We start from the raw sequence: 19630 nt of genomic DNA, 5'->3' as shown, positions 1-19630 counted from the left end.
TAGCAGTCAGGGGTGGGATTCAGCCAGTTTGCACCACTTCGGGAGAACCGGTTGTTAACTTTCTGAGCAGTTTGGTGAACTGGTTGTTTGAAGAAATCATTAGGGCAGAGAACCAGTTGTTAAATTATTTGAATCCCACCACTGGTAGCAGTACAAGTTTATTGTACACAAGTTTAATGAAATGCTTAGTGAATGGTTCAACACATACAGGGAGGACATGTAGTGCCCCCTTGTGGTGTTAGAAAAGATCACTTGGTTGAAATGTGAATGCATCCCAAGGAATCTTCCCATTTGTTTCCTGTCAACCCAAATGATCTGCAGTAAGTATTGGATGAATGACGAAATAAAGAGACTGGATCTAAATATTAGTTTATCAGAGGTTAAAACTCTGTGTTAGAGGTAGAGGGCACAATCCTCCATTTATATTCAAATAACCAGTAAATACTTTTTCTCTCCTCCCTTTTCTAAATCTTTCCCTTTACTTACAAATCCACATTAGTTCTGTATGACTGCTAGCAGTTCTGGGCTACAAGTATCTGGATTAGGTTTTGCATTTCTTGGCTGCCATCTACTGGTCCTCCTGAATGGAGATGTATATGATAGTTCTCGCTTCTACATAGAAGAAGGGGACAACAGAGAATGAGGTGGCTGGATAGAGTCACTGAAGCAGTCGGTGTGAGCTTAAATGGACTCCGGGGGATGGTACAGGACAGGAAGGCCTGGAGGAACATTGTCCATGGGGTTGTGATGGGTTGGACACAACTCTGTAACTAACAAGCTTCTATGTAAGTTTCCAGAAAACTCCCACTGGACTGCAGTAGAGAACACCCCTCTCCCCAAGACAGATTGAAGCAAATTCTTTCTCTGAAATTCCTCCTTCCCTTTCCACTGCCTGCCTTCCTTTGTGCATTTAGGGAAGAAGGCAAGAGCAATTGCTAGCTAAGCCAGTGAGAAAATGACATGTACAGAGATAGACTTTTCTGGAGTCCAATGTTGCCACATGGGTCCAATTTAAGCAACTCAGCTTAGTCAGATGCTCATTCTTCGCTCGCTGTCAATATTAGGTTTACTCTCGGAAACTGGGAAGATTGGAGACCAGGCCATGGATACTTAATGCTTTTGGCTCTAGCAAGTCTGTTAAGGTGCACCATGATCTCCTTCAAGGCCATGGGGCAATGTCTCCTTCTGCAACAAGGCATTAGCAATCTCCCAGATCCAGGAAACAACTATCTTCCTGGTTGCCCAGAGAGCCAGGAAGTGCAAAGATCTAGCCCACTGATGAGAAAGGACATCTCAGAGAATACCCTTTTCACCATCAGAGTAGGCAAAAATGCACCCATCACCAAACAAGGCATTACCTAGGCCAGGCCTGTCAAACTCCTTGCCCGCGCGCTGCATACATCATTCACTGGCCACACCCATGCCTGGTTTAGCGAAAGGGAAAAAAGTCCTGATACGTCACGTGACACCATGACAATGTGAGTTTGACACCCCTGACCTAGGCTTTGCCCAGTCACAACTCAAGTGAATCTGAGTGATTGTATCAGCAAAAAACTAATCAGTGGCCAAGTGGGAATGAGAAGTTAAACCTCATAAACACATCTGCTGAGCAGCAACCACTGACATATAATGCTTTTTATCGAGTTAGTCTGAAAATATGCTGAAATCAGATTTTTGTTTTATTTTTTTACTTTTTCCAGTGATATCACACATCACTTGTACTATAGTGTCTCTTAGAGTCCTCAGTAAACCAAGAAACCATTCAGAATCTGAAGCCTTGGCATGGAATGGGACAGAACGGAACAGATTTTTCTGTCAACAAAGGGAAGAGTTTGGTACAGTTTGAGGAACTATTTTTGTTAGCTGTTTTCAAGTATTTCCTTTTCTGGAACTTCCTTGTCCTTACAATCATGTACTCAGCCATTTTGACAATATGTCACATACATTTGGTAAATATTAAATCATCTCCCATTTCCAATTGACTATATTTATTATTAAAGAACCAAGGAAGTCAAGTGCTTTAAAATTAAACTAAAGCATATAAGTATCTAAATCAAACTTACCAAAAATTTGAAACCTGACTAAAGCAGACTTCAGAGTTGCCCTAGGAATCCACAGCTGGAATGTTCTTGACTTTGCCAACAGCTCAAGGATAAAGGAAATCCTCATAATTTCTTCAGGGATGGGTAATATTTACTGTACTTCCAGAAAAAGACTGAAAGGCCTACCTAATCAATACTTGGGATGTCATGGTGATGTTGATGTTCCTCCAGGTGATTTTTATTTACATTTGACATAAAGTTGAGGTTTGGGAAATAAGGAAGAAATCAGTTTTCAACATGTAGTAATGATCTCTTTTATTTGTTTGGTTTTTTTTAGTCTGGTGTAACTGGGTTGGAAACCTCCAAGCATGTTCTTTGTCTGAAAACAGAGGCTAGTAAGAAACAAGGAAAGGCTGTGTTTGTCACAAAAACTTGCATAATATGATAATGAAATACTGAACATATAAAAACAGGATTTATGTAGGATAAATGCAAATGACATTTAACTTACATGAACATGGACAGCACAATTTTAAAAATATTTTTTGGATATTAATTTACTAAGAAAATACTTCTACTGTTTTGATTAGAAAGCCAAGATAAATCAAGATAAACTCTGCAAGGTAAAGACTTGTGCTATTATTTTGTCCAAAAGGATTTTTATAACAAATCTAAATATAAAGTCCAACAAATTATTAACAATTCAATGGAAAAATCCAATCTGAAATGAAAATAAAAAAATCCAATATGCATCTGAATATGTTTAACTTATTAAAAAGATCTTTTCCCATTACAGCAGGTGTCCAAAAGCAAGATAGTCAAACTCAAGTCTCCTTTTTTTCTCTATCCTGCCATCCTACAGATCCTGCTCTTCAAGTATGTAGATGTGCATAGTTAATGTATTAAATTAAAATTCAATATTAATTAAAAGAAACAATGTTTTTATACAGACATGCACACAGAAATGTAAAATTTGGCAGTATCCTCCCAATTCCATGCTGCTCAATTAATTAATTCTTTTTAAAAGTTGACTCAAACATCTCTCTGTACTTAATTCCACCCTCATCAGCGATACATAATAAAACCTAAGAATCTCATTAGGATTAGAAACAAGGCAACCATCCAGAGGGACCAGCTGCAGCAAACCACAGTTCAAAAACGTGCTAAGCTTTTACGGCAACTGATAACAGTTAGAAAATTTTGAAAGTAAAACTCAACAGAAAGAGTATACTTTTTCAACACGATCCTGGGATGTCTCCAAAGTGCATTGTAATTTTTTAGTGGTGCTTTAAAATTAGCACATGTGGAACTAAAATTGATATTTGCACTCAAAAGTATGGATTCAAGTTGCAAGTCTCATTTCAAAATACTGAGCACAGCATCTTTGTTCCCATTGTTCAGATATTGGCAGGAGGATCCATAAGTGTTAGGAATAAGTACTGACAGAGATGGAGAGCGTGGAGTTGGAGCCTTGCTGCCTGCCAGCATGTTGCTTCCAAAACATTCTCCATGGATGGATGTTGCCTTAAGCCTCAACAGAAAGATTTTCTATTCCTGTGGTAAGCTGTTCTTATTTTCATGTGAGATTTGGACTTTCACTACACTATTACTGTGAAATGTGGTTATCCATCTAAAAATCATTATGAAATGCTAATTCCAAAAGGAGTTACCATGATGGTTTCTTTCCCTTCTTCCTATGTTTGGTTCTTCAGCAAAACAAAGGGAAAAATACAGCATTGAAAACATTTTAACAAATGATATTACATTGGCCATGGTTAGCATGCATTACATTGTATAAATTGTCAAGAACTATACATGCGACTGTAAATTTGTTTAACAATTAACAACAAGAAAAAGGGAAGGAAAAATAACTGATATCCAGTATTCCAAAAATTGGATAATATTTAAGAATTACAATTCTTAAAATCCAAGCAATGTATTCATCCTGAAACTATTAGTTTTGGCTTCATTACTTTTTGCAATAATTTAAGATTAACCAAAAATCAGCTTTAAGACTAAGGTTAATAATCTGAATAACTTAAGAACCTTATTAGCACCATTCTCTGCTTATAAATAAAAAATCTTTAAGGCTTTAGAATGAATATACTGGCAGGGATCCAGAATTGATCTATGTAAATCAACAAGAAGTTAACTACAGATCCAAGTTGTTCTAAAAGAATGTACCACCAAAGAAATGTGCACATTAAGAATCTTCATTTATGAGCAAGGGTTCCACCTCCAAGGCCACTGAACCAAGTCTCTTGTTTTGTTGTCTGTACATAATAAATTGTGCAGTTATCTGGATGTAAACTTAAGAGAAATATTATGGAGGTCAAACAAAAACAACGATAATGAACATGGCATAATTTAAGAGAAATCAAACAATTTACTCTTACCGCTTATTTATTGGTGAAATCAGCATTTGTAGTAAAACACTTTGTGTATAAATACAATAGATGTCTACATATATTTAATTGTATGAGGTTTACAATTAAGTATACAAATATCTATTTAGAACAGCATCAAATTTCCTTTGATCTAGATTCCGGTTTCTGCTCTCATACACATGCATGACAATAGAAGGAGGAAATGTATAAAAACAAATTCCACATATAAACTGCTTATCCCTTCTCTGGAGAAAATGTTCCTTGCTTCCAGAGCTGAAATAGATAACTGCATGAAGGTAAGAGAGAAACAGACAGACACGTGGGGCAGGGGTGGATGTTTCATTTCTGCTTGGAAATAAAAACATTGTGAAACATACATATCATTGGGAAATATAGGTAGTCCTTGACTTACGACCACAACTGAGCCCAAAATTTCTGTTGCTAAGTGAGGCACTGAGTTCTGCCCCATTTTATGACCTTTCTTGCCATAACGTTTGTTGTTAAGTTAGTAACACAGTTAAGTGAATCTGGCTTTCCCATTAATGTTGCTTGGCAGAAGGTCACAAAAGGGGATCACATGACCTTGGGACACTGCAACGGTCATAAATATGAATCAGTTGCCAAGCATCTGTATTTTGATCATGTGACCATGGGGATGCTGCAATGGTCGTGTGAAAAATGGTCCTAAGTCACTGTTTTCAGTGTCACTATAACTTTGAACGGTCACTAAATGAAAAGTAGAGGACTACCTGTACAGCTTTATGTCTTTTAGATACTTCTTGCTCAAACATAAAGTCACAACTTGTATATTAACAGTTTCCAAAATAGCCTAGAGGAAGGAGGGATATGATACTTCAGTAAACTTCTTCCATTAAATGGTTTGTTTGTTTTTGCAAAATCAAAAAACAAACTCTTTTTATTGCTTTGCTATGAGAAAAAAATTATTGCAACAAGAAGGCTGAACTCAACAAAATTACCTGCTACCAGCTACTAGAATATAAATAGTGTGGACTAAAAAGAAAAATGCATTGACTTATACAATGCATTAAATATAACTTATCAGTTAGCATTGATAGTTATTTTATGAAGGATTAAGACAATGGGAAAGGAAAAAACAGTTATGTTTTAAACATTTTATTTATAATTACAAGCTATGGGTTCAGCACTCAAGACATTAGTTTTTTGTATTATGCTAGATTTATGTAATAAGGGAGTTTAAATCTGAGTATACAAATGTTAGAATAAAGCTAATTTGCAGGATCACACTATATTATTAATTTTTATTCAGAAAATGTTCAGGTATGGTCTTCCAAGTAAATGCAGGACTATTTGTGGATAAATCCTAAATAATGAAATGTTATTAAGAGTTCCTAAGGATATGTGGAAATGATCACCAAAGTCAAATAAACATTTATTATATTTTTTTTTCAACATTAGCTCTTTGTTAGCTCACTTGAGGTCCTTGTTAAATTAGAGAGAAACTGAAAATATATGAACATGGAAATGAATTCACTTAGTTTTTATAATTTAATAAGAACTTAGGCTTAGTTGCCAAAAAATGTTCGTTTTGATTTTATAGTTTTAGTATAGGATACAAACAATTTTTAACTCAAAGATTAGATTGAAACTATATATAAAAACAAGTTGTCATCTTAACTAAAACGTCTACATACATATTCTGTTCTGTAACAACAACAAAACATATGCCAACTGATCAGAAATCTGATGAAGAAAATCAGTAGTCCTCTTTATCAATTACTATTACATATAAAATCCTGAAAATATTTCAGATAAGAAACTATTACTTTATCATTTGTCAACAAAGCCTTATTAATTTAATTAAGAATTAGAAAGACTATCAATTTTCATTAGAAAAGGATACAAAAATATCTAGTAACAATACTCCGAAGCTCCCAATAAACCAAGGGAGGTGATGCCAGAAATAAAGACTTATAAGATATTGTGTTGCAGGCATCTTTAAGACAAGACTCAGGCCATATGTGCCATTGCCTATCATGGCTAATGCAAACAAAAGATAAGACGTCCCATCTGTCGATCTTCTTTGAAACTAAAGGATAATATAGCAAAGCAGTGTTATAAGTAATTCATCATGTATTTGAAATAACTGTTTTTGTGACCATTGTAAGCTTTTGAATTCATATTGTCATCAGTTCCACAAAAATAAGAACACAAGAAACTACATTAATCAAACATAGATGGAGTCTAGTGTATCCTCCCTGAAATCACCCAAAATTAAAAAAGAAACCACCAATTGGAATTATCTTTATTTATTATTCAATATTTATCACCAAAAAAATTAGTGTTCATTAAAAAAAATGGAAAATTGGGGTAGAATTGAAAAGATGACTGAGAAACTTGAATCCTGAATAAAAGCACTCAATATTACAATGGATTTTTTTAAAGACTCCATTTGTAAAAAATATTCAAGATTAATCTCAAATGCAGATCTAGAGTCTTGCCATCTATAATTTCAGGAAATTTTTATGGACTCAGCACAAATAAATATTAAAACTACCAGGTTTTTTTGGATACTGAAGAAATTAATTATTCAAGTCCTGTTTCTTCTTAATAAGGTAAATCTAGCCTTGTTCTCAATAAACAGAATCTAAATGCAATAGAAGCCCCGTTAAAACCATAAGCATTTAGAAAATTCAGCTTATTTTACACATAATTCAACCAATATTTCAATGCTAATTGCTTTGTTTACTGACCATTTTCACAACTTTTAAGAGTATCATATTTCAACTGCAAATGGATGAAGTCATAATTTTGGATATGTATTTTCTAGTTGATATGTGTGACATATTCTATTGTGATTTTAGAAGTGAGATTGTAATTGATCATTCACTTTCTTGATGAATGTTATAGGTAGGCACATTATCTTCAGAACTAATAAACTTACATTTTTATGGAGCTGAGAAATTCTAGATCCCAAGTAAAACACACACGATAAATAGCCACAAACAAAGCCTGATATTTCAGCCATGCCGTGAGACTTCTGAAGAGTTTAAAAAATAGAAAAATATTTACATTTGCAGAAGGCAATTCTAAAATAGCTTGTGAATAGCATGCCATGTACTAAAACAGTGAACGTGGAAATCCTTGTCAAAATTGAAAACTGAGTCTTCTAAATATTGGAGATAGTAGATATTTTCTATATAATTTGAGTTTGTTACAATCTTTAGAAATATTTTATAGTTTACAAATATTAAGATAAGGACTCCCTCAGGTAGAGTTCATCTTCTGAAGACTATATAGATATATCTACATGGTTTTCTTTGCAAAATATAAAAGGGGTTTGATGCTTTCTTCTTCCAGAATGTTTTTTTTAACTTCCATTGTAGCTTACAGTCATGATATATCCTATCTGCGTACCAACTAGCTCCATTTCTGTGTAGGGTTTTGTTTCTGCTTTCATTTTGGGAAATCAGTCAAGGTTAGCTTGCCTAATATATCTACATGGAAATTTGACAGTAATTTAAACAAAGATTTACCTCATTGGATCCCAAAATAGTATTCTGGATGTTATTTCTCATCAACAGCTGAGTAGGTAAGATTAAACAGAGTAATAAGCATATCAGGACCCAGGCTATACAAGAATACTTGGTATTCATTCCACCTTGAAAGACAAATGAAAAATAGGGCTAACAAAATATTTGATTGTTAAAAAAAACTGTTTGCAATATAAATGGTACTATTCTAATACAAGTGAGCAACATGGGATTTTTATATTGACTCAATTGTTTTGCCATCAATGACCTTGCAACATAAATTTTGCAATAATCCTATGTAGTACCAGTTGTGTTTATTTGGTCAATGTCTACTAAGATTTTAAAATATACAAGACAAAAGTAAAATTGAGTGGATGAAATAAAATACCAACATAACAAGGAGGTTGAAAAGATATAAGATAAGCTATTATAACTCCCTATAGAATTTATAATGTAATAATACATGAAAAATAGGTTGAATTCATTGTAACCGAATGGGCAGGTATGCTTGGTTAATGGGGTTTTGAAATATCTGCCTAGCACCAATGCAGATTATATTATGCCTGGCTAGGAAAAATGTTCTCCTCAACCCAGAAAAAGTTAAGATTTTATAAGTATTTTGCTTCTTCCCACACCTCTTTGTTGTACCCAATTTCTGTCATATTGGGGCAACCTATTAATTGTAGCTTCTTCATATACTTGATCCTTTGCTTGGTCATATCTGAAAAACGTGCACAATGCCAGCCTCTGCTCGGCAACCTATTTCCAGGATGAAGCAAAATTATTCATTAATTTTCCAGCTCAGTTGGAAAGAATTTGATTTTCAGCAATTAATTCATCCACTTCTTTCATGCCCTAAACCTGGATTATGGGCATTCCTATCTTAAGCCTTAACTGGGTGTTTGCTGTTCTATTGGGGGCATCAAGGATTGATTTCAAGAATTTTGTTTGCACCGATTCTAGTGCATCCTTCTTTGCCTACATTTCCACTTATGCACTGTAAAACATTTAGACCAATGAACTGGCCTCAAAAAGTGTGAATGCTGCAGGACTAATTGGTCTCTCCTTACCTAGAAAAGGTACTTTCTAAACGTTAGCTACATTGCTTAATTCTGGTGCTCATTCCAGGTGCCTTTAGAATGGAAAACCACTGCAAAGTATTTAAATGAAATATGCTTTATGACATCCATGATAGTTGAGTGGCTCTAGAAAAGGCCAGAATTTTAGATTTCTCAAAATTTACAACCTGTTGATTTTGTCTGCAGTACCATAATATTTCTATCATTGTTCTTTTCAACCGTATATGGGATTTGTGAAATTATAGCAATTTCCTCAGCGTGGAGGACCATAGGGATTTTGTACCTTGATAGTTTAGAAGTCTAGGTTATGAAAAAGGTCTACCACTGAATTGATATATATATATATGTTTAAAGAAGAGGGGATAAAAACACACCCCTTTTAGAACAATCAATGTGCCAGAGGGGCGTTTGAGGATTACACTTCACTCTTATATCTTTATGGGAGACATGAACTGCCCTTATGCCATCAAAATGAAGTAAGATCACAAACGATGTTAAATGTATTGCACTAGTGGAATGTGATGTATTTTATATTTCCTTTTTGTATGTATATACATCTGTTACTGTGAACCAGGGGTGACAAACTTGCAGCCCATGGCTGGATGCGTCATGTGCTGGTCCTGCCCGGTTTAGTGAAGGGGAAAAAAGTCCTGATACACACACATGACGCTGCCGTGACGCCACGAGTTTGACACCCCTGCTGTGAACAATGGGACAAATTCATGCTGTAACTTGCCAACAACAGCAAAATATCATTCAGCAACAAGGTTTCTGATCAGTTATTCAGGCTTTTAACTTCATCTTGATCTTGTCGACATGTTTTTCTGCTGATGTTTCATGTATGCTATTCTAAAATCACAGAATTCTAAATGCAACCATTTTAATCTTATCCTGTAACTCCATCATGCCATTTAAATTTGCATAGTTTGGGCAATTTTAAATGTCACATATAAATATTGAAGACATTACCTACTACTACAAAGATCTAAAATGAAGATACTTACATTTTGTTATCTTCTGATTTTTTAACTTATAGTAGAAAAACTGAGATATCACAATTATGTCCATGTTAATATAAAAAATTGCAGTTACAGTCTGGAAAAAAGTAAAAAGAATCAATCCTAATTTAACATATCAATTTATAAAATATATAATAATATACATATCAAAAGTTTTGCTCACTCACTCTTGTTTTTTTTCTTTTAGAGAGGATTCAAGAAAAAGAACATCCAAAAGTGCATATTTATATATAATAGCCATTGTCAAGTATATAAAACTAAAACTCTAGCAAAATTTACCTGTATCGGAAGTTGATCTGTCAAATAGCACCCAATAAAATTGGTGAGGTCTCCTGCAAGCCAGCACAGCAGAAAACTCAAAGAAAGTGCTTGCTCCACTTTTCCATTCTGGTAGGCTACGTAGAGTTGACTGGGGAAAAAACAATAACAATAACATTGGAACTATCCGGCTACTCAGTGTTCATAAAATGCATGAGAATCAACTCAGATAAAAGCAAAGATAAGGATAGTATACAGAAGTAAAGAAATGAACTCTCTGAAATAGAACGAAATAGAACCATATAATATTGGCTGTAATTATTTTCAGAGTACAAGAAAAATCTTCTCTCACAAATTATTAATTAATCTCTGAAGACATGTAGTAATACAGGTAAGTCCTTGACTTATGACCATTCATTTAAGAACCATTCAGACTTACGGCACTGAAAAAACTGACTTATGACTGGTCTTCCCACTTATGACCATCACAATGTCACATAATCAAAATTTGAGCACTTGACAGCTGGCTGAATAACCGCAGTGATTTAACAACTGTGCAAAAAAAGGCTGTAGAATCAGGTGCTATTCAGTTTATGACTATATTGCTTAGTGACAGAGGTTCCAATTCCAACTGTGGTCATATATTGAGGACTACCTGTATCCATATTGTACAAGCAAGGAATGAATTTGTTCCTCTTGGCATATGCCTTGTTTCATGGCAAAATCCACTTCCTTCATATAGCAAAGGTATCAGTGTATTATGCTGTTTAGGTCTGAGAGATAGTGACTGGGTCCAAGGTCACCAGTTGGCTTCCATGACCAAGGAAGGACTAGAACTTGGGTCTCCCCATTGCTAGTCCATCCCCTTAACCACTACATCATAATGGCTGTCTATGAGCAAATGGAGGTCAAGGGATTATTGACTAGGATTTCACGACTGAGAAAACATTGTACTATTGATTATTCTGGCTCATCCTGTAGTGGAGGTTTTTCCCTCAAAACACACATAAGCCTAACATGGAACTGAGTCCAGAAAGAGCCCCAGGGAATATAGGATAATGCATCCCACATATGCCATGAATGGTTATTTCTTGATTTTTCAAAGAAAAAGTTGTATATTCATTTTTCCTCCAAGATAAAGCAGTCACTGCTCTTGTAGGAAGGAGCTTCAGATGACATAGATTGGTGTTTTCAAGATACTGCCCCAATAGGATATAGCCAACTAGTTTATCAAGCATCACAGAATACCTTAAACAGAAGAAACATGCTGCTCTGGGTTATCTATTTATAATATGTAGAAAGGAACAGAAATCCATCAAAGAATAAACCAGACTGGCAATTTCTGAGTAAAGCCTCAGGCAAGATTGCTCATGATGAAGCTGAAAAATACTTAAAGGTTTAAACTCACGGCAGTGCAGCAAACAGAAAGCAGGCAACAGAGATCAGTCCCAGCAGAATGCTCCAGTATTCCCATGCATTCCTGACACATTCTTCAAGAAGATGCCAAATCCAGGGTGTTCCATTCAGACACAGTTTCTTAGCTTCTACTGGAGAAATATTTAAAGCAGGGGGATGAAGCTGAAAAGCCATCTATTCAGGTTCAGAGATATTACTTCAAATTTGGCTCTGCTTTGAATTCCATACAAATCCTTTTATCAATTTGGAATACGTTCTTGCCCTTGTCCAAGCTCTCACACAGAGATGGATAATTTGCTTCCAACCTCACAGATGGGCCTGCAATTCAAACAAAATAACATACCTACCATGAATACATCAATTTAAAAAGACAGATCCAAATTATTCTATTTGGACACATATGAAAGGCAAAGTCAAAGCAAGGAAAATTTGGTAGACATTAACCCACAGTGCCTAAACATGTTTACAGATTGAAGTTAGACATTTTTGTACAGTTATTGTTTATTTTTAAGTACAACACAAATGTTTAAAAGGAGTTTAAAGCTCATAAAGCAGAGGTTCCCAATCCCCAGTCCATGGCCGCATCGTGACAGAAACTGGGCCGTGGAAACAGAATGCAGGCAGTACACAAAACTACACACCCTCCAGTCTGTGGAAAAACCTCTCTGCATAGAACCAGTCCTATATATATAAATACTAGTGAGGAAGTGTGTTCCAGCTTTTTGACTGCATTTTTGTGTTCATCCAGGCGGGTACTTATTCTTCTATTGGTCTGTCCAATGTATGTGGCTGGGCATGATGCACAGGGGACTTCGTATATGCCTTGGTTTTCCAGGTCAATTTTATCTTTGGGGTTGCTAAGGATGGCTGCTATTTTTCTGTCTGTTTTGAAGGCAGTCTTGATGTGATATCTGTGTAGTACTACAGACAAAATTAGTAAGGTACTACACAGATATCACATCAAGACTGCCTTCAAAACAGACAGAAAAATAGCAGTCAAAAAGCTGGAACACACTTCCTCACTAGTCCAACACATGGAAGCCACAGGTCATAGCATCAACTTCAATGGCACCAAAACCCTAGCCACTATAGAAAACCCTAGCCACAGAATCATCAGAGAAGCCATAGAGATTGAAAAAAGACCAGAAAGCATGAACAGAAGAGATGATTCCATCAGGCTGTCAATCAAAAAAATCTCCACACCACAAGCCAGGCAAACACCTGGGCACAAACAGATCCCCCCTGATACCTCCAGCTCAAACACACCCCAACCAGGCACCCAGATGAAACCCAGCTTCCTAACTAATGATAGCCGTCCATTTACCCGAAGCCAAGCTGCACTAAAGGCCTCCAATAAAGTAACACAATGCTGCCAGCCAATCAAGATACAAAAAGAGCCAAAAAACAGACAGAAGATATTAGAGACACCAATCAAGCAGAACACAGCAAACTCCGAGACCAATAAACACAGACCAAGACTCCCAACCAATCAGGATGAAGAAAAAACCATTCTGGCACAGCAATAGGCTGCCCCAAATTTAAATCTGAAACCACTGTAAAAGTCTGACCCACAGACGGACACAATACAGAAGCCTGATGATGGCAGATGAGATTCTGCTGAAACGTTGCTACAACTTTAAAAGAACAACTACAATGACGTGGGAAAATACCCGAACCAAGCCGAATACCATATATATATATATATATATATATATATATATATATATATATGTATGTATGTATGTATGTATGTGTATGTGTATGTGTATGTGTATATGTATATGTATGTATGTATGTGTGTATGTATATGTATACGTGTGTGTGTGTGTGTGTGTGTATGTATATATTCTAAGGTTCTTGCGGGTATTTGTATGTGGATCTTTGGTTATTCGGGTTTTCTCCCGCGTAAAATTGGAAGTATCTAGGCAACGTTTCAATGAAGTCTCATTCATCATCTTCAGGCTTGTGTCTTCGGCTCTGTGCTTCTCAGAGTAATGTGAGCTTGCAGCTGCTTCTTCCTTTTAACTGCTAGTGGGGTGTGTGACTTGATTGGGTGGGGGCTTGGCTGTGTTCTGATTGGCTGTGTGTTCTCATTGGGGTTTGGCTGTGTTCTGATTGGTTGGGGGTTGGCTGTGTTCTGATTGGCTGGGGTGTATTCTGTTCAGGTGGGGGCTTGGTTGTGCTCAGGTTAGTCTTAGTTGCTGGGGGATTTGAGCTGGTGAGCTGTGATCCTGCTGTTTGGCTTCGCGTTCGTGGTCGTGCCGCATCTTCATGGTGGGCGTCAGTTCGCTTCATGTATGGGTCAGAGGGGTTTGAAGTGGTTAGTGATGCAGCTGCGGTGCGGCTTCTGGTCCGTGGTCGTGTCTCATCTTCTGTGTGGGTGTGAGTCTGCTTTCTACGTGGAAGTGTGGTGGTAGCATCTTGTGTGGCCTCGTGGGTGTGGGTCCAATCAGAACACAGCCAAACCCCTAACCAATGAGAACACACCCCCAGCCAATCAGAACACAGCCAAGCCCCCACCCAATCAAGTCACACACCCCACTAGCAGTTAAAAGGAAGAAGCAGCTGCAAGCTCACATTACTCTGAGAAACACAGAGCCGAAGACACAAGCCTGAAGATGATGAATGAGACTTCATCGAAACGTTGCCTAGATACTTCCACTTTTACGCGGGGGAAAACCCGAATAACCAAAGATCCACATATATATATACACACACACACACACACACGGAAACCAATCAAACAGACATCATGGCTGTAGGCAAGAGCCAGAAGACAGCAATGGTGAAAAGCTGGAGAAGTACCAGGGCCTGAAAGAGGAACTAGAGAGGATGTGGAAAGTAAAGGCCAAGGAGGTCCCAGTGATGGTAGGATCATTTGGGTTGTGACACCAAATTGGAAAAGTGGTTCTAACAGAACCCAGGATCAACATCAGAGCCCTCTGTCCAGAAGAGCGCAGTGCTAGGAACAGCTAAATAATTGTGTAGAACCCTCAAACTCCTGGGCCTCAGGGAGAAATCCGAGATTGAGGAAGACACACTGTATACCACTCATATGGATGGGAAGAGAATTTTTTTTTGAAAAACAGGAATATTAGCAAATAGATATAACATAAGAAAAGAAAAACAATTATCACATACATTTTTATTTTTTACAATAATTTGTCATTTTTACATTATAAGAATGGATGCGTATTATTAAAACATTTAAATGATGGAATCAAATGACTAGCTTTTTAAACAGATTTGCCACAGTTCTCCTGAGTTTAATTTGCTACATTTGTTCTGTATGCGTATCATGTTGCATCCTTTTGACCATTATCCAAATGTTAATGGCATTTGGAAGGGGGCAGAGCGAAGGAAGAAAATTGCTATTTTCCTGAAAGAATTTGTAACTTCTTACTTCCTCCAATTCTTGTTTCCAACTAAGATCTTCCAATATAAAACAGCACAAGGCTCAACACAGCAAAGCAGTTTTCAACATAAATGCAGTGTTGTTTTTTGTACGACCCTTGTTTATTTCATGCAAAACCACAAAGAGTTGTATCCTTTTTAAATATTGTATTCAGATAAAGTATCTTATTTTTAAAAAAATATTATCATTTGTAGAATGGCATTTGTAAAGTTGTTTTGGAATAATTTCCAGATGGGTAGTTACTCTGCAAAAAAAAACACCTTTAAAATAATAAATAACTCTAAAATAATTTTGTTTAGCTCTTTTTTGTCTTTAAGGTATTACAAAGCTCTTTATATTATTTATATAACTTTATTTTTAATGCAAAAACTTATTTTTGATACACAGAAAAATGTTTAATTCAAGGAAAAATAATGCAGAAATATTTAGGAACCATTATGCACTAGAATGAAAAATTAAAATCCTTTATTTAACATATGTTTATATTCTGGGTTTTAAAAATATAGGATCATTAGGTCCCACTAGGTTATATAGTTACAATGATTAATATGGCTTAAAAGCCTAGTTCTTATATCCCATTTTGTTGTCATATATTTTACCTAAAGTATAAATAAAAGTAGCTAAGGGATTTTAAAAGCAACTCTCCATATTATGTGAATATACATCCTATGTAACTAATTTTTATTGAAAATTAAAGGATTGAATGAAACTTCCTAAAATTGAAACATTAAAGCAATGAAATATATCTTGTACTGACACTTTCCAAATTTCATTTGTATCTTCAGTATTATGAAACCAGAGAAAAGATTACAATAATGATTCTGATCTGACCGTCCTGCCCAGTCAAGGGGGATGTGTAGAAATGATAGGAGTAAGATGGCCCTTCAAATACTATGACTCCATGTCATGTAGGGTTTTGTAGGTAATAATCAACTCCTTGACTTACATGTGGAAAAAAACTGGAAGCCACTGCAGCTTGCAGAACAAAGATATAATACAGGCAAAGAACACACACCCCTAATTTTTCTTCCTCATCCCTAGGAGCCTACTGATCAGCCCCGTCAAGGGGTGCCTACTCAGAACAGCTTCTGCCTACAGCACTCAGCAGATCCCCTGGCCTATCCAAACACTCTCCTGCTCTCACTAGGCATTCATCCAAACAGATCTAAGGGTGATCAGAGCCAAGTGCTCTTCCCTCTCCAGGGTCCCTCTGAGGCAGTGGATTTGTTTTGAGTAAAATGGATGAACATGTATTCAGATAGCTCCTGAATCATCCACATAAGCTTTGTAAAAGATTCCATTATTTTCACAATTTTAGAAAATACGATTTCACACATCTGCTCTCTTCTGAATACTTGCCTAGTGCTAATTAGCGAAGTACATATCCCGAATATATAAGGGCATGAATTACTCAATCTATTATCCAATATTCAACATTTAGTAAAACATTTGAACCTGAGCATGAAACTGCATCAGCAAAAGTTTGATTCTTATGCTAAAATAGCACTACTACTTTGTCCCAGTTAATAATTGTGAAATACAGAGAGAAATATGGGATATTTGAGAAACAGTAAGATGGACTGATTGCAGAAAAACTGGGATCTTTTGCATCTCCAATTTTAGATAGTATCTGTTATTTGTAAAAGGTAGGACTTTCCTTACAATACCACCTCTGTGAGATAATTTGGCTTGAAAAAGAATATCTAGAATCACCGAGACACTTTGGACAGCTGAGGCCAGACTGGACAGAGGTCTCCCCAGTCTTTCTTCAATACCTCAGTATAATTTGATTTACTGAAGATGAAATTTTGTTTTTGGAATATATCTGTTTTTACTAGAATGGAGAGATTACCAGATGTGATTAATCACCTTCAAGTTGGTTCAGTTTTTATCCCATATTGGAATAGATATTGGAAAATTCTGCTTTACACAGATATGAAATTAAATTTTATTTTAGTTTTGGAAATTTAAATAACAGAAAAACTTTTTTCTTTAAATTATTTTTTTTCTTTTTAAAATCTGTAGAAACTCAGGGAATTTTACATCTGTATGTACATCAAAGTATATGGCTCAATTATGTCATAGATTATTGATGATCTATTATACTAATAGAAAGAGATTACTTTTTCCCCTATGTTGAAAAATAAGGAATTTGAAAGCCATACCAACATATGGTACATTTTATTGTTTGCTATTTAACTATTGTTTGCTATTTAACTAAACTTATCTAAGCCACCTTTATTATTCAAAGTCGTATTGTTAATTTAATTTGTATTGCACTGCAATCTTCACATACAAATTCAGAATCAAAGCCTTTGAAGTTTAGTAGGGACCGTACTCTAAAATTAATACTTTTCTTTAAGTTCATTGTCTTAGTTCCAACATCTTAGGAACTCTGACAAGCAGCTTTTTTAAAAAAAGAGTATATTTTATTACTTTTTTTACAGTTTGAAATGGAGACAAAGAATGTGAAATCAGAAAAAAAATCAAAATAAACAGATGTAAAACTAAAACAGTAATGCAGTGAGGAAAAAAAATCAATGCAATGCATTATTAAAGTAGAATACACTTCATTACCTCAGGGCCTGCATGTTCCTGAGAAGCCTCTGAGACAATTCTAACAACACAGTGAACATCAAACTGGCAGTGAATATTGGTAGAAATTAACATCTTGTATCCTTTAAGAAAAACAAAACAATTTGCTTCAGTCAAACAAATATTTTGATTATGATATCTTCTTTTCCTCATATTCTTCTAGGAGGATGCCCAAATTTATTCAGCGATACTTATACCTTATTTTTGAAATTTAACTGGACATCTATAAAGCTTAGCTATAATCAGTATTAGAGAAAGCAAGCAAAAATGTTTATACAGGTAAGCCTACAATTCTTATGAGGCTGAAAATCTGGCCTTTGGCTTTCTGCCTTTATAATATCTCCTTAGATTCCTGTTATTCTGCTCCTATGTTGCTAATTAGGCCATACCAGCAATTGTCAAGCAATGATCTTACTATCACAAAGTTTTCATAGAAAACCTGTCAGGTGTGCTCATAGCCAAGGTTGGCAGATGCTTTTAAACCAATTATACACCTTAACCTTTGGAGATTAACCATTAAAAACAATGGCTCATATTTCAGGCAATATTCAAAAATAATCTCCGAAGTAAACAATTTCCAACAATGTAATTAACAGAAAAGAACTAGCCATCTCCCACCAGATACACATATGCAAACAAGAATTATCTGGTTCAGACATTGTTTTACACCATAATTTGGGTTTTACAAACCACAGTGAATAATATTTATAAAACATTATGCCAAACCTACATCAGCCACATTATGATGTAATGCCATGTGTGAACATACTTCACAATCACACTTTGACAACATGGAGCCTGCACAGGAGCTAATATCATACAGTAATCACAGATTAATAGAGAAACTGGCCCACCTTCCACTACTTCATTTTCTTGTCATTGTACAGATAATTAATCTTAGATAATGTGACAGTTGCTAAAAAAGGTAAGTCCCATCAATTCCAGTTCAGCCTTTTTCAAACACCCATGGAAAGCAAGAAAGAACCGGTGGAAGGGGAAAATGCCTGTTATCTCAAATTTGGAGCTTCACATAAATATTTGATCTTTGAAATGGTGCCTTTGAGTTTAAGAACAGGATTGATGCACTGATAGATGAAATTCTGCATATTCACCAGCCATCTAACACTGACAAATTATTCTGAATATGTCGAAGGAAGAGCTACAGCTAAATTCTCCTCTCCCTCTTCAGCTTGGTGCCCTCCAGAAGTGTTGGGTTCTAATGTATGTATGTATTCTCTTAGAGCAACAATAAAAAAGATGCCAAATTTCATGTTTCTATTTCATGCTCTATCTCTCAGGTGTCTTCAGGGTGTGTTGGCCTTCAATTCTCATAACTCTCACCCTAGCCTAGCCTTCATCCTTAATGGATAGGAACTATGGGAACTGGAGTCCAAAATACCCCAAAGCCACCAGGTTGAAGAATGATAGCTTAAAAACCATCCTTAAACCAAGCTAGGCTGATGAAACGCTCGTAAGAACCAGGCAGATGGTTGGCTCAAGGCTTTTGGGTCAGCTTTTGGAGAGGTCAGGGATGGTTCTTATCTGACCCGGGAGAAGCTTCCCAAGGGCTGGCTCCATTATCTCGAGTGGGAGCAGGTTACCCTGGTTTTCCAAATCGGTCTTCCCTTCGGTCCCGCTGGCTGATTTCTTCTACCGTCTTGCCCGCTTCCCCCGCGGTCCAAACCTCCTCTCTTCCTTCCAGTCTCCCAACAAAAGCAGCGGGGCGGCGAAGCGCATCCCCGCGACCCCCCGAGCGCCGAGCGGCCGTTTCCTTCCTTCGGCCACAACGGAGGAAGAGAGAAAGGAGGCTGAGGGTTTGCAGCTCCCTCTGCTGCCCGCCAGCCGCCTTTTCGTAGGTGATCCTCCAGGAAGGGAGAATAGTTGAGAGAGAGAGAGAGAGAGAGAGT

The 19630-nt window shown here is 36.3% G+C and overlaps 1 protein-coding gene across 1 annotated transcript; it reads right to left on the bottom strand.

The window, feature by feature from the left end:
• Positions 1-2342: 2342 nt before the first annotated feature.
• On the bottom strand, positions 2343-19474 carry SLC66A1L (solute carrier family 66 member 1 like). The gene is made up of 9 exons (XM_026668239.2): positions 19325-19474; positions 17706-17806; positions 11706-12031; positions 10319-10448; positions 10025-10115; positions 7945-8069; positions 7353-7448; positions 6312-6497; positions 2343-4341 (listed from the first exon to the last, which is right to left on the bottom strand). The coding sequence occupies exons 3-9, from the start codon at positions 11885-11887 to the stop codon at positions 4246-4248; spliced, it is 906 nt and encodes a 301-aa protein (XP_026524024.1). The 5' UTR covers positions 11888-12031; positions 17706-17806; positions 19325-19474; the 3' UTR covers positions 2343-4245.
• Between the last annotated feature and the right edge of the window lie 156 nt (positions 19475-19630).

Source organism: Notechis scutatus, chromosome 4, assembly GCF_049901735.1.
Source record: "Notechis scutatus isolate UNSWTSFEM ecotype Mainland chromosome 4, rNotScu1.2, whole genome shotgun sequence".
NCBI classification, from domain to species: domain Eukaryota; kingdom Metazoa; phylum Chordata; class Lepidosauria; order Squamata; family Elapidae; genus Notechis; species Notechis scutatus.
This window is presented reverse-complemented; position numbering and strand designations above follow the sequence as displayed.